The sequence below is a fragment of the Myotis brandtii genome, unplaced genomic scaffold (genome assembly GCF_000412655.1).
Source record: "Myotis brandtii unplaced genomic scaffold, ASM41265v1 scaffold179, whole genome shotgun sequence".
In the NCBI taxonomy this organism is placed as follows: Eukaryota; Metazoa; Chordata; class Mammalia; order Chiroptera; family Vespertilionidae; genus Myotis; species Myotis brandtii.
This window is the reverse complement of record NW_005356635.1, coordinates 5,346,039-5,357,048: the sequence shown is the minus strand read 5'-3', so window position 1 is coordinate 5,357,048 and position 11,010 is coordinate 5,346,039. Positions and strand designations below refer to the sequence as shown.

Below are 11,010 nucleotides of genomic sequence, written 5' to 3'. Positions count from 1 at the left end.
AGAAGGAGAGAAAATGAGTGGGAATCAATGATTATATTTTCTTAAAACAACCAATCTGGAAGTGAAAAATGTATCCTACCAAGGAATACCAAGAGTTTAAAACATTAAAATATGTCTTTATAAGGATTAAAGAAAACACATTAGTGGTTGCTGAGGTTGGGGGCATGGGTTGACTATAAAGGGGCACAAAGGAATTATTTGTAGGGGTAATAGAACATTCTATATTTTGATTGTGGTGGTGGCTACATAATTACATGTATTTGTCACAAGAAAAGTGCCCTGGTAGGGCAGCTCAGTTGGTTGGAGTGTCATCCTATGCATCAAAGGGTCAAGGGTTTGATTCCTGGTCAGGACACATACCAAATGGTGGGTATGATCCCCAGTGGGCACATGCAAGAGGCAGCCAATTGATGTTTTTCACATTGATGATTCTCTCCCTCTCCCTCCCTCTAAAATCAATAAACAAAACAAAACAAACAAAAAAACCCCCAAAGATTTATCAAATAAAACCTTGCTTGGTCTTTGGGTGAAAAGGATTATGGCTATGTTCTGTTTTCTTCTTGTGTTCTCCCGCCTTTAAAAATAAATAATGAATATGCATTTTTTAAAGAAATATAGAACAGAGTTACTGGGAAAAATATTACAAAAGAAAACAAGTGGGCTTTGTCTAAAGCCAAGTCTGTTAAATTAACTCACAGCTAAAAATAAGGCTGCTTTTTCTACAGTAACATTAAGAGGATTGTTTTATTTCTCTTCCTGAGTAATGGGTAATTTTTTTTTTCTTTTGGCATTTGATTTTGGTTTTGTAATATAGGTATAAGGGTCAAATTTCTCAGGACACCAACCAAAACACAAAGATTTACCACGAAATCTAGGATTTGGAGGAAGTAGAAATTTACCTAACTTTCCTGTCCTATGCCTTTCTCAATTCCTGCCACTCTTTCACTTTGGAAAGTGTATGTGTGCTGTCATTTTTCAGACGGGTGTGAAGTGGTCTTTTCTTACATTCCTAGGCTTGCACCTCTCCTGGGAATGGGTATGTAAAAAAAGTTTTTTCGCTTTCATTCAGGAATTAAGTGTGGAAAGAAAACTTAAATTCTCTCTTCATCCTTTTCTAATAGTTAATTATGTCTATAAAGGATAAGTCAAATGGAAATATTAAAAATAATTATATTCCATTCTCAGGACTATTGAGATAGTGTATAATGTATATAAGCAAAATGTTAGCTTTTGTTACTTAAGTCTGTAGTATTTCTCAGCCACTTTGATGATGGTATAAATCTATTATTGGGAGAATCAACCAATATATAATTTGAGTTGATTGTTTCCAGTTGCATATGCTGGAAGAAAATTAAGTTGATTGTACATTAAGTATAGGCTTTTATGAATAATTTTATTATTGTTTTATACAGTTGGTGTGCTAAAGAAAATTGATATACCATCTGTCTTTATTGGTGAATCATCAGCTAATTCCCTAAAAGATGAATTCACATATGAAAGAGGGTAAGTAATGAATATAAAAAATAATCATGTAGATATTAGATAATATTAACTGTAATGAAGGTTATATTTTAGAATGCTCTATTGTGCTAAATTATCTCTTAAGTCATTATGATTTTAATACTTACTAGTTGTACTATTTCCTCTGTATGGTTACATATTGAAAATATCTTCATGGTAGAGAGATTAAGGCACCAATTTGCTAAAAAGATCAAACTGTTTTTATGGTTTAATGAAACTATTGTTATTTAGAAACAATGTGATGAACATTATATGACACTTTTCATTAAGACATTTGTATTTTATTATAGTTTGTTATTTTATAAACACAGAATCCAAAACACAGTGTATTAAGTAACTAACTTTTACAGAGATAAAAAGTTTGTTTGAAAGTTTGAAAAGTTTAATTTGGAATAAAAACTTCTATGTGGAAGTTCTCCAAATCACTTAAGGCACAGCTTTCTCATCTAACATAGCCAACACTTCAGAGCTTCTTTCCTGACACAGATCCTCAAACGCAGTGGGCAGGAGCAGGCTTCTGACCAAGAGTCACACACTCTTCAGGGTGTGGGTCCCCACTGGGGTGCCTGGCCAGCCTGGGTGAGGGGCTGAGGGCTGTTTTCAGCTGGTCACACACTCTTCAGGGTGTGGGTCCCCACTGGGGTGCCTGGCCAGTCTGGGTGAGGGGCTGAGGGCTGTTTTCAGCTGGTCACACACTCTTCAGGGTGTGGGTCCCCACTGGGGTGCCTGGCCAGTCTGGGTGAGGGGCTGAGGGCTGTTTTCAGCTGGTCACACACTCTTCAGGGTGTGGGTCCCCACTGGGGTGCCTGGCCAGTCTGGGTGAGGGGCTGAGGGCTGTTTTCAGCTGGTCACACACTCTTCAGGGTGTGGGTCCCCACTGGGGTGCCTGGCCAGCCTGGGTGAGGGGCTGAGGGCTGTTTTCAGCTGGTCACACACTCTTCAGGGTGTGGGTCCCCACTGGGGTGCCTGGCCAGTCTGGGTGAGGGGCTGAGGGCTGTTTTCAGCTGGTCACACACTCTTCAGGGTGTGGGTCCCCACTGGGGTGCCTGGCCAGTCTGGGTGAGGGGCTGAGGGCTGTTTTCAGCTGGTCACACACTCTTCAGGGTGTGGGTCCCCACTGGGGTGCCTGGCCAGTCTGGGTGAGGGGCTGAGGGCTGTTTTCAGCTGGTCACACACTCTTCAGGGTGTGGGTCCCCACTGGGGTGCCTGGCCAGCCTGGGTGAGGGGCTGAGGGCTGTTTTCAGCTGGTCACACACTCTTCAGGGTGTGGGTCCCCACTGGGGTGCCTGGCCAGTCTGGGTGAGGGGCTGAGGGCTGTTTTCAGCTGGTCACACACTCTTCAGGGTGTGGGTCCCCACTGGGGTGCCTGGCCAGTCTGGGTGAGGGGCTGAGGGCTGTTTTCAGCTGGTCACACACTCTTCAGGGTGTGGGTCCCCACTGGGGTGCCTGGCCAGTCTGGGTGAGGGGCTGAGGGCTGTTTTCAGCTGGTCACACACTCTTCAGGGTGTGGGTCCCCACTGGGGTGCCTGGCCAGTCTGGGTGAGGGGCTGAGGGCTGTTTTCAGCTGGTCACACACTCTTCAGGGTGTGGGTCCCCACTGGGGTGCCTGGCCAGTCTGGGTGAGGGGCTGAGGGCTGTTTTCAGCTGGTCACACACTCTTCAGGGTGTGGGTCCCCACTGGGGTGCCTGGCCAGTCTGGGTGAGGGGCTGAGGGCTGTTTTCAGCTGGTCACACACTCTTCAGGGTGTGGGTCCCCACTGGGGTGCCTGGCCAGTCTGGGTGAGGGGCTGAGGGCTGTTTTCCTGCTGGCGAGTGACTAAAGCTTCCAACCGCTCCTTGTTTTCTTCTCTCTTTTTTTTTTTTTTTTTGGCCAGCTTTAGCTCTGGGGCCTTGCTGCTGAAAACATAGATACAATGTTGCGGTCCGAGCCCGGCTGAATGGAAGCCCTTTTCTGGGGTTTTGTTTAGCTTCTTATTTGCAACATAGTATATAGTTGCTTAGAGTTGCAACTGAGAGGCTGGCAAGTTAGGCGGAGAATGTTGGAATCTGCAGCAAGCAAGCCTCCCTGCTCGCTTCAGTGCCTGGCTGCCGGCCGCCATCTTGGCTGACAGTTAATTTGCATATACTCACTGATTAGCCAATGAAAAGGGTAGCGGTCGTACGCCAATTACCATGTTTCTCTTTTACTAGTGTAGATAAAAGCAATAATATTTATTGAGTATTTAGCAGGTGCCAGGCAAAACTTTTATATTTGTTGTCCATTTAATTATCACAAAAACATTCTAGAGGTTATTGTATCTCTTATCTACATTTGCCAAAAGAGGAAACTGGCACAATGAAATTCAATTATAATTATTTAGGGGGAATAAATCCATGAATATTTGAATTTGAAAATGCATAAGAGGGCTTTCTGTTTACTACTTTTGCCATTTTCCCTATTTAGTTTTGATATTTAAAATACAGTTCACTTATTATATGCTCTGAATGTAATTATTAAGTTAGGGAATGTAATTTTGGATATTGTTTTAGAAATAGTTAATCAAGATGCTATTGCCTGACTGGTGTGGCTCAGTGGTTGAGCATTGACCTATAGACCAGGAGGTCATGGTTTAATTCCCAGTCAGGACACATGCCTGGGTTGTGGGCTCAATCCCTAGTAGGAGGCGTGTAGGAGGCAGCCTGTCAATGTTTCTCATTATTGATGTTTCTATCTCTCTCTTCCTCTCCCTTCCTCTCTGAAATCAATAAAAATAATTTTTTAAAAAAGATGCTATTGTGTCAGCCATGGAGAGGAGAACTAATATTTGCTTTTACCTCAATATTGCTGCGCCATTTAGAAAAATTCTGTATATTTTAATATGTATTTTAGAGTCTTGTTTTTTGTTATAAAATTACACTATTTTTTGTTGTTGTTAATTCTTACCCGAGGATATTTTTTTCTACTGATTTATATTTTTTAACCAATTTTAATATAGTTTTATTTCAGAGAGGAAGGGAGAGGGAGAGAGAGATAGAAACATCAATGATGAGAGAGAATCATTGATCAGCTGCCTCCTACACGCACCCTACTGGGGATTGAGCCCGCAACCTGGGCATGTGCCCTTGGCCAGAATTGAACCTGGGACCCTTCGGTCTGCAGGCCGATGCTCTATCCACTGAGCCAAAACCCCTAGGGCTCTACTGATTTCTAGAATGGACGGGAGGAAAATAGAGAGAGAAACATCAATCTGATGGAGACACATTACTTGGTTGCCTCCCACACATGCCCCAACTGGAGCCAGGGATCGATCCTTACTCTTGATCAGGAATCAAACCTGTGACCTTTCAGTGCACAGGCTGATGCTCTAACCACTGAACAATACCATCCAGGGCTAAAATAATTCATTTTTAAATTAAAAAGTAATACATACATGCTGGTAAGTTATGGAACAATTCAGAAATATAAAGTATTTAAATGAAATTTCCTATGTTGCTATTCTCTAAGAATAGCTACTGTTTTAACCAGTTAACTGCCACCATATTTTGAATTTAATTTAAAAAGGTCCGCTGCTTGTGTCTATAGATGCTTATGGCATACAAATGGTTAAGAAACCTTTTAATTGTACCTATATTTGAATATTCACATTAATTAGTGATGTGCTCATATATGATACATAGTATTTTATAACTGCTTTATTTACTTAATATTTGACTTTTTCTATGTTAATTCAAGTTTACAAATTTTTTTATCCCAACTCTTGAGGAAAGATATATTGTGGAATTCAAAATTTTTTAGATTTTTAAAAGTTAAGTAACATTCCAAATAACATTTGAGGGAACATCCCATAATCACATTATATTCAGGGGTGGATAAAAGTAGGTTTAGTTCTTCATATGGAAAAATATGAATAAATAACACTAGAATAAACTGTGTTTTGCATATTCACAATTGTAAACCTACTTTTGCCAATCCCTGTATATTTGCAGTGAATGTGTGAGTATCTTATGTCAGTTCCGTTTAGACTGTCTATTAAATGAATTGTAGACATTATTTTTACAGGTGTTTTTTTTTAGGTTTCAGAATTGTGTCTAAAGGACTAAAGACCTGAACATACAGATCTGCCCCATACATTTGCCAGCCTGATTTCCTACCTACCTACTTACCCACTCATTAATTTATTCTGCTTTTTGTTACAGTAGCTTTCAAACATGTTTAAAAATAGAGAGATGACTATAATTTCATCATTCATTTTAAAAATTATCAATTCATGGCCAATTTCATTTAGACTGTTCACCTCCCTTTCTTTCCCATATCATGATTATTATTTTTTTTAGGTATACATTTTTTAAAAACCCACCCCCACTCATGCTCTCATCCCCCTGTTGTCTGTGCCCATTGGTTGGGCTTATATGCATGCATACAAGTCCTTTGGTTGATCTCTCCCCCTTCCCCCCACCCTCCCCTGCCTTCCCTCTGAGTTTGACGGTCTGATCGATGCTTCACTGTCTCTGGATCTGTTTTTGTTCATCAGTTTATGTTGTTCATTATATTCCACAAATTAGTGAGATCATGTGATATTTATCTTTCTCCAGCTGACTGACTTCGCTTAGCATAATGCTCTCCAGGTCCATCTATGCTGTTGCAAATGGTAGGAGTTCCTTCCTTTTTATAGCAGCATAGTATTCCATTGTGTAGATGTTCCACAGCTTTCTAATCCACTCATCTGCTGATGGGCACTTAGGCTGTTTCCAAATCTTAGCTATGGTGAATTGTGCTGCTATGAACATAGGGGTGCATATATCCTTTCTGACTGGTGTTTCTAGTTTCTTGGGATATATTCCTAGAAGTGGGATCACTGGGTCAAATGGGAGTTCCATTTTTAGTTTTTTGAGGAAACTGCATATTGTTCTCCACAGTGGCTGCATCAGTCTGCATTCCCACCAGCAGTGCACGAGGGTTCCTTTTTCTCCACATCCTCGCCAGAACTTGTCATTTGTTCATTTGTTGATGATAGCCATTCTGACAGGTGTGAGATGGTATCTCATTGCATTTTGATTTGCATCTCTCGGATGATTAGTGACTTAGAGAATGTTCCCACACCATGATTATTTTGAAGCAAGTTCCAGATACCATTTCAACTATAAATATCTCAGAATATTTATTTATCACTAGATGATAAGGTTATATAAAAATATAACTACATTATCATTATTATACCTTTTAAAAAAAGTAAACGTTAATTTAATATCAAAATATATTTCAGTCTTCATATTTTCCCAGCTGTTTGTGAAATCTTATTTTAAAAAATATTGTTAATATCCCAAATAATGTCCATACACTGCATTGGTTCTTATGTCTTAAGTTTGTTTTTTTTTGTTGTTGTTTTTTTAATTTGCCCTGTGAATTTTACTATAGTCTGGACTTTTCTTATTTAATCTTTGGGTATCCTATTGAGTATTTCTTTCTTACTTATTTTTCATGTAAACTGCTAATTAGAACTCTAGGTTTGTTCCAATTCAAGAGTTTTTGGGGGCCTGGGAGAATAGGTAAGGGAAGAATACTTTATGTTTGGTATCATTTCCAAAAGAGACACAAATTTGCTCCTATCTTTGTGGTGCAAGTAATTTAATTTTATAATTTTTTCCTCATTTATTAGTTAAAATCCTTCCCTAAGAGGACTTACATCACCCTGGCCAGGTAACTCAGTTGGTTAGAGCATTGTCCTGATATGCTAGTCTTGTGGGTTTGATCCCCAGTCAGGGCACATACAAGAATCAACCAATAAATACATAAATAAGTGGAACAACAAATCGATGTTTCTCTCTCTCTCAAATCAATAAATAATAATTTAAAAAGAAGACTATTATCTTTTCAAATATTTGATTACCTTGGTGTACAATCCATTTAGGAAAGATAGGATAACCACCTGATTCTTTTCCTTTACTGTTTTTCAGAATGACTTGGTTTGTTAGCATCTTCCAAAGATGGTTTAATATATACTTAAAGTATCATTGTGAACTTATGAGTTAAAACCTATTTCATATGCTTCAGTCCATTGTAGTTATTATCTTTATTGATTTCACAGTGACCCATTTCAGACTTCTTCAAGTTTAATCCTGATTGTTTTGATGGGAATCTAGGAGCTTTTGATTGTCCCTTGTTTTTGGTGTATAACAAGATGTTCCAGGTTCATCTTGTTCTTTTCTTTCCCCTAACCTGGAACCAGTCATTTCTTCAAGGTCTGGTTCCTTTTAATTGGTTATGGTATTTAGAGAAATACCATAGACAAATATCACATGATCTCACTTATATGTGGAATTTAATGATCATTGTTCCTGGATTTGTCATTATTTTGAGGGATTTCCAGTGGACAGAGCTAGGAAATATATATGTTTCTTATTTGTTTTATTTTTAATCCTCACCTAAGGATATATCTTTTATTGATTTTGGAGAGAGAGAGAGAGAGAGAGAATGAACATTGATGTAAGAGAGAAATATCAATTGGTTGCCTCCTGTGTGTACCCAGACCAGGCATCAACACCCCTAGATATGTGCCCTGACTGGAAATCGAACCCACAGACTTTTGGTGTGCTGGATGACACTGTAATCCACTGAGCCATCTATGTTTTTAAAGATAAATCATGAGTGCATACTGTTATTTCCAATTTAAATTCAGGGCTATAGGATTTTACTTTACTTTCTGGATCTTACAACTGCATTTTATTTTTCTGTGCTTGAAGACACCAATATAGTTATTTATATTCTCTTTAAATTACATAATACACACAAAGAGACTCAATACCAACACTACTTTGAACATTTATAAAAAACAGTTCTTTCTCTACTTAAGGTGTATCATAATGAGGATGTAAAGTCAAATTATTTTGTGGTTTTTTAAAATTTATTTTTATTGTTGACAGTATTACAGATGTGCCCCCATTTTCTCCCTTCCACTTGGTCCCCTCCCCAACCTTAGACCTTCACCGCACTATTATCTATGTCCATGAGCTATTCATGTAAGTATAGAAGTACTTTGGTTAATCTCTTCCTGCCTTCCATCCTCCACTCCCTATGAAATCTGACAGTCTGTTCCATGCATCCTTGTTTCTATTTTGTCAGTTTATTTTTCTCATTAGAGTCCATATATAAGTGAGGTCATGTGATATTTATCTTTGACTGACTTATTTTGCTTAGCATAACAATCTCATGTTCATACATGCTGTCTCAAAGGGTAAGAGATCCTTCTTTTTTTTACTGTATTCCATTGTGTAAATGTACCACAGCTTTTATATCCACTCATCTACTGATGGACACTTAGGCTGTTTCCAGAACTTGGCTATTGTAAACAACTCTGCTATGAAGATAGGGGTGCATATATTCTTTCTAATTGGTGTTTCCGGGTTCTTAGGATGTATTCCCTGAAGTGGGATTGCTGGGTTAAACAGCAGTTCCATTTTTAATTTTTTAAGGAAACTCCATAATGTTTTCCAAAGTGGCTGCATCAGTTTACATTCCCAACAGCAGTGTACTAGGGTTCCCTTTCCCCACATCCTATCCATCACTTGCTGTTTGTTGATTTATTGACGATAACCATTGGGGCTGGTGTGAGGTGATACCTCATTGTAGTTTTAATTTGCATCTCTCTGATGATTAGTGATGTTGAGCATTTTTTTCATATATCTTTTGGTCATCTGTATGTCCTCTTTGGAGAAGTGTCTATTCAGTTCCATTGCCATTTTTTAATTGGATTGTTTGTCTTCCTTTTGTTAAATTGTATGAGTTCTTACAATTAACCCCTTATCAGATGTATCGTTGCCATACAGTGGGTTTTCTTTTCATTTTGAGAATGGTTTCTTTTGCTGTGCAGAAGCTTTTTAGTTTGATGTAGTCACATTATTGTTTTCTTTGTTTCTCTTGCCTTAGAAGATGTGTTCGTGAAAATTCTGCTATCTGAGATGTCTAAGATTTTACTACCTATGTTTTTTCTTCTAGGATTTTTATGGTTTCAAGTCTTTTATCCATTTTGAGTACATGCTTGTGTATGGTGTGTAAGTTGGTGGTCTAGTTGCATTTTCTTACATATACCTGTGCAATTTTTCCAACACCACTTATTGAATAGACTGTCTTTACTCCACTTTATGCTCTTACCTCCTTTGTCAATTATTAATTGACCATAATGGTGTGGGTCAAATTCTGGGGTCTTGGTTCTGTTCCATTGTTCTATATGCCTGTTCTTTTACCAGTACCAGGCAGTTTTGATTATAATGACTTTGTAGTATACTTTGATATCTGATATTGTAATCCATCCAACTTTGTTTTTCTTTCTTCAAGATTGCTGAGGCTATTCTGGGTCTTTTTTGGTTCTAAATAAATTTTTCAAATATTTGTTCTAGATCTGAGAAATATGCAGATAGTATTTTAACAGAGATTGCATTGAATCTATAGATTTCTTTGGGTAGTATGAACATTTTAATGATGTTAATTATTCCAATCAATGAATATGATTTATGCTGCTACTTGTTTGTATCTTCCTCTGTTTCTTTTTTCCATATCTTATAGTTTTTTGAATACAGGTCTTTAACCTCCATGGATGATTTTACTCCTAGGTACCTTTTTTTTTATTGTTGTAGCAATGTAAATTTGATTATTTTCTTAGTTACTATTTCTGAGAGTTCATTATTGGTGTATAAAAATGCCATAGATTTCTGAATGTTAATTTTATATCCTGCCACTTTGCCAAATTCATTTTTAATGCAGCAGTTTTTTTGGTGGAATCTTTCTATGTACAATATCATGTAATCTGTAAATAATGAGAGTTTTACTTCCTCCTTTCCAATTTGGATGCCCTTTATTCTTTCTTCTTGTCTGATTGCTATGGCTAGGACTTCCAGTTCTATGTTGAATAAGAGCGTTGAAAGTGGACATTCATGTCTTCCTGTTCTTAGGGGAAATGGTTTTAGTTTTTGCCCATTGAGTATGATGTTTGCTGTAGGTTTGTTATATATAGCCTTTATTCTGTGGAGATATATTTCCTCTATTCCCACTTTGCCGAGAGTTTTTATCAAAAATGTGAGCTGTGATTTTTCTAATGCTTTTTCTGTGTCTACTAGGTGTACCGGTTAATAATGGCGGATTTTGTAATCAAAGAAAACATGATAATTTCAAGAGAAACATCAAAAGTGCTTTATTCAAAGTAATGTCCATCACTAGCTACACATTTCCCCCATCTTTCAGGTAATTTGTGGACGCTGTCCCAAATAGAACTTTTCTTGTTTTGAGGCAAACCATTCAGAAACCCAATTTTCCACTTTGTACATTTTGAAGTGCTGCTCAGAAAGTGCATGTGCCATTGATCAGAACAAGTGGTAATCTGAAGGAGCAAGGTCTGGTGAATACGGCGGGTGGGTTAATACTTCCCAGGCAAGATCTTTTAATGTGTCTTTAACTGGTTTTGAAGTGTGTGATGGTGCGTTATCATGAAGCAAAATTACTTTGCTGTGTCTTCTGGC

At 38.1% G+C, this 11,010-nt stretch overlaps 1 protein-coding gene across 5 annotated transcripts in view; it reads left to right on the top strand.

Annotated features, from left to right (window-relative positions):
- Positions 1-11,010, top strand: part of RNF13 (ring finger protein 13) — a 190,432-nt gene that overhangs the window by 111,310 nt on the left and 68,112 nt on the right. For all 5 annotated transcript variants that reach the window (XM_014537443.1, XM_014537440.1, XM_014537444.1 and 2 more), the window contains one exon: positions 1,413-1,503. In XM_014537443.1, the coding sequence (XP_014392929.1) occupies positions 1,413-1,503 (91 nt within the window). The remainder of the gene's footprint in view (positions 1-1,412; positions 1,504-11,010) is intronic.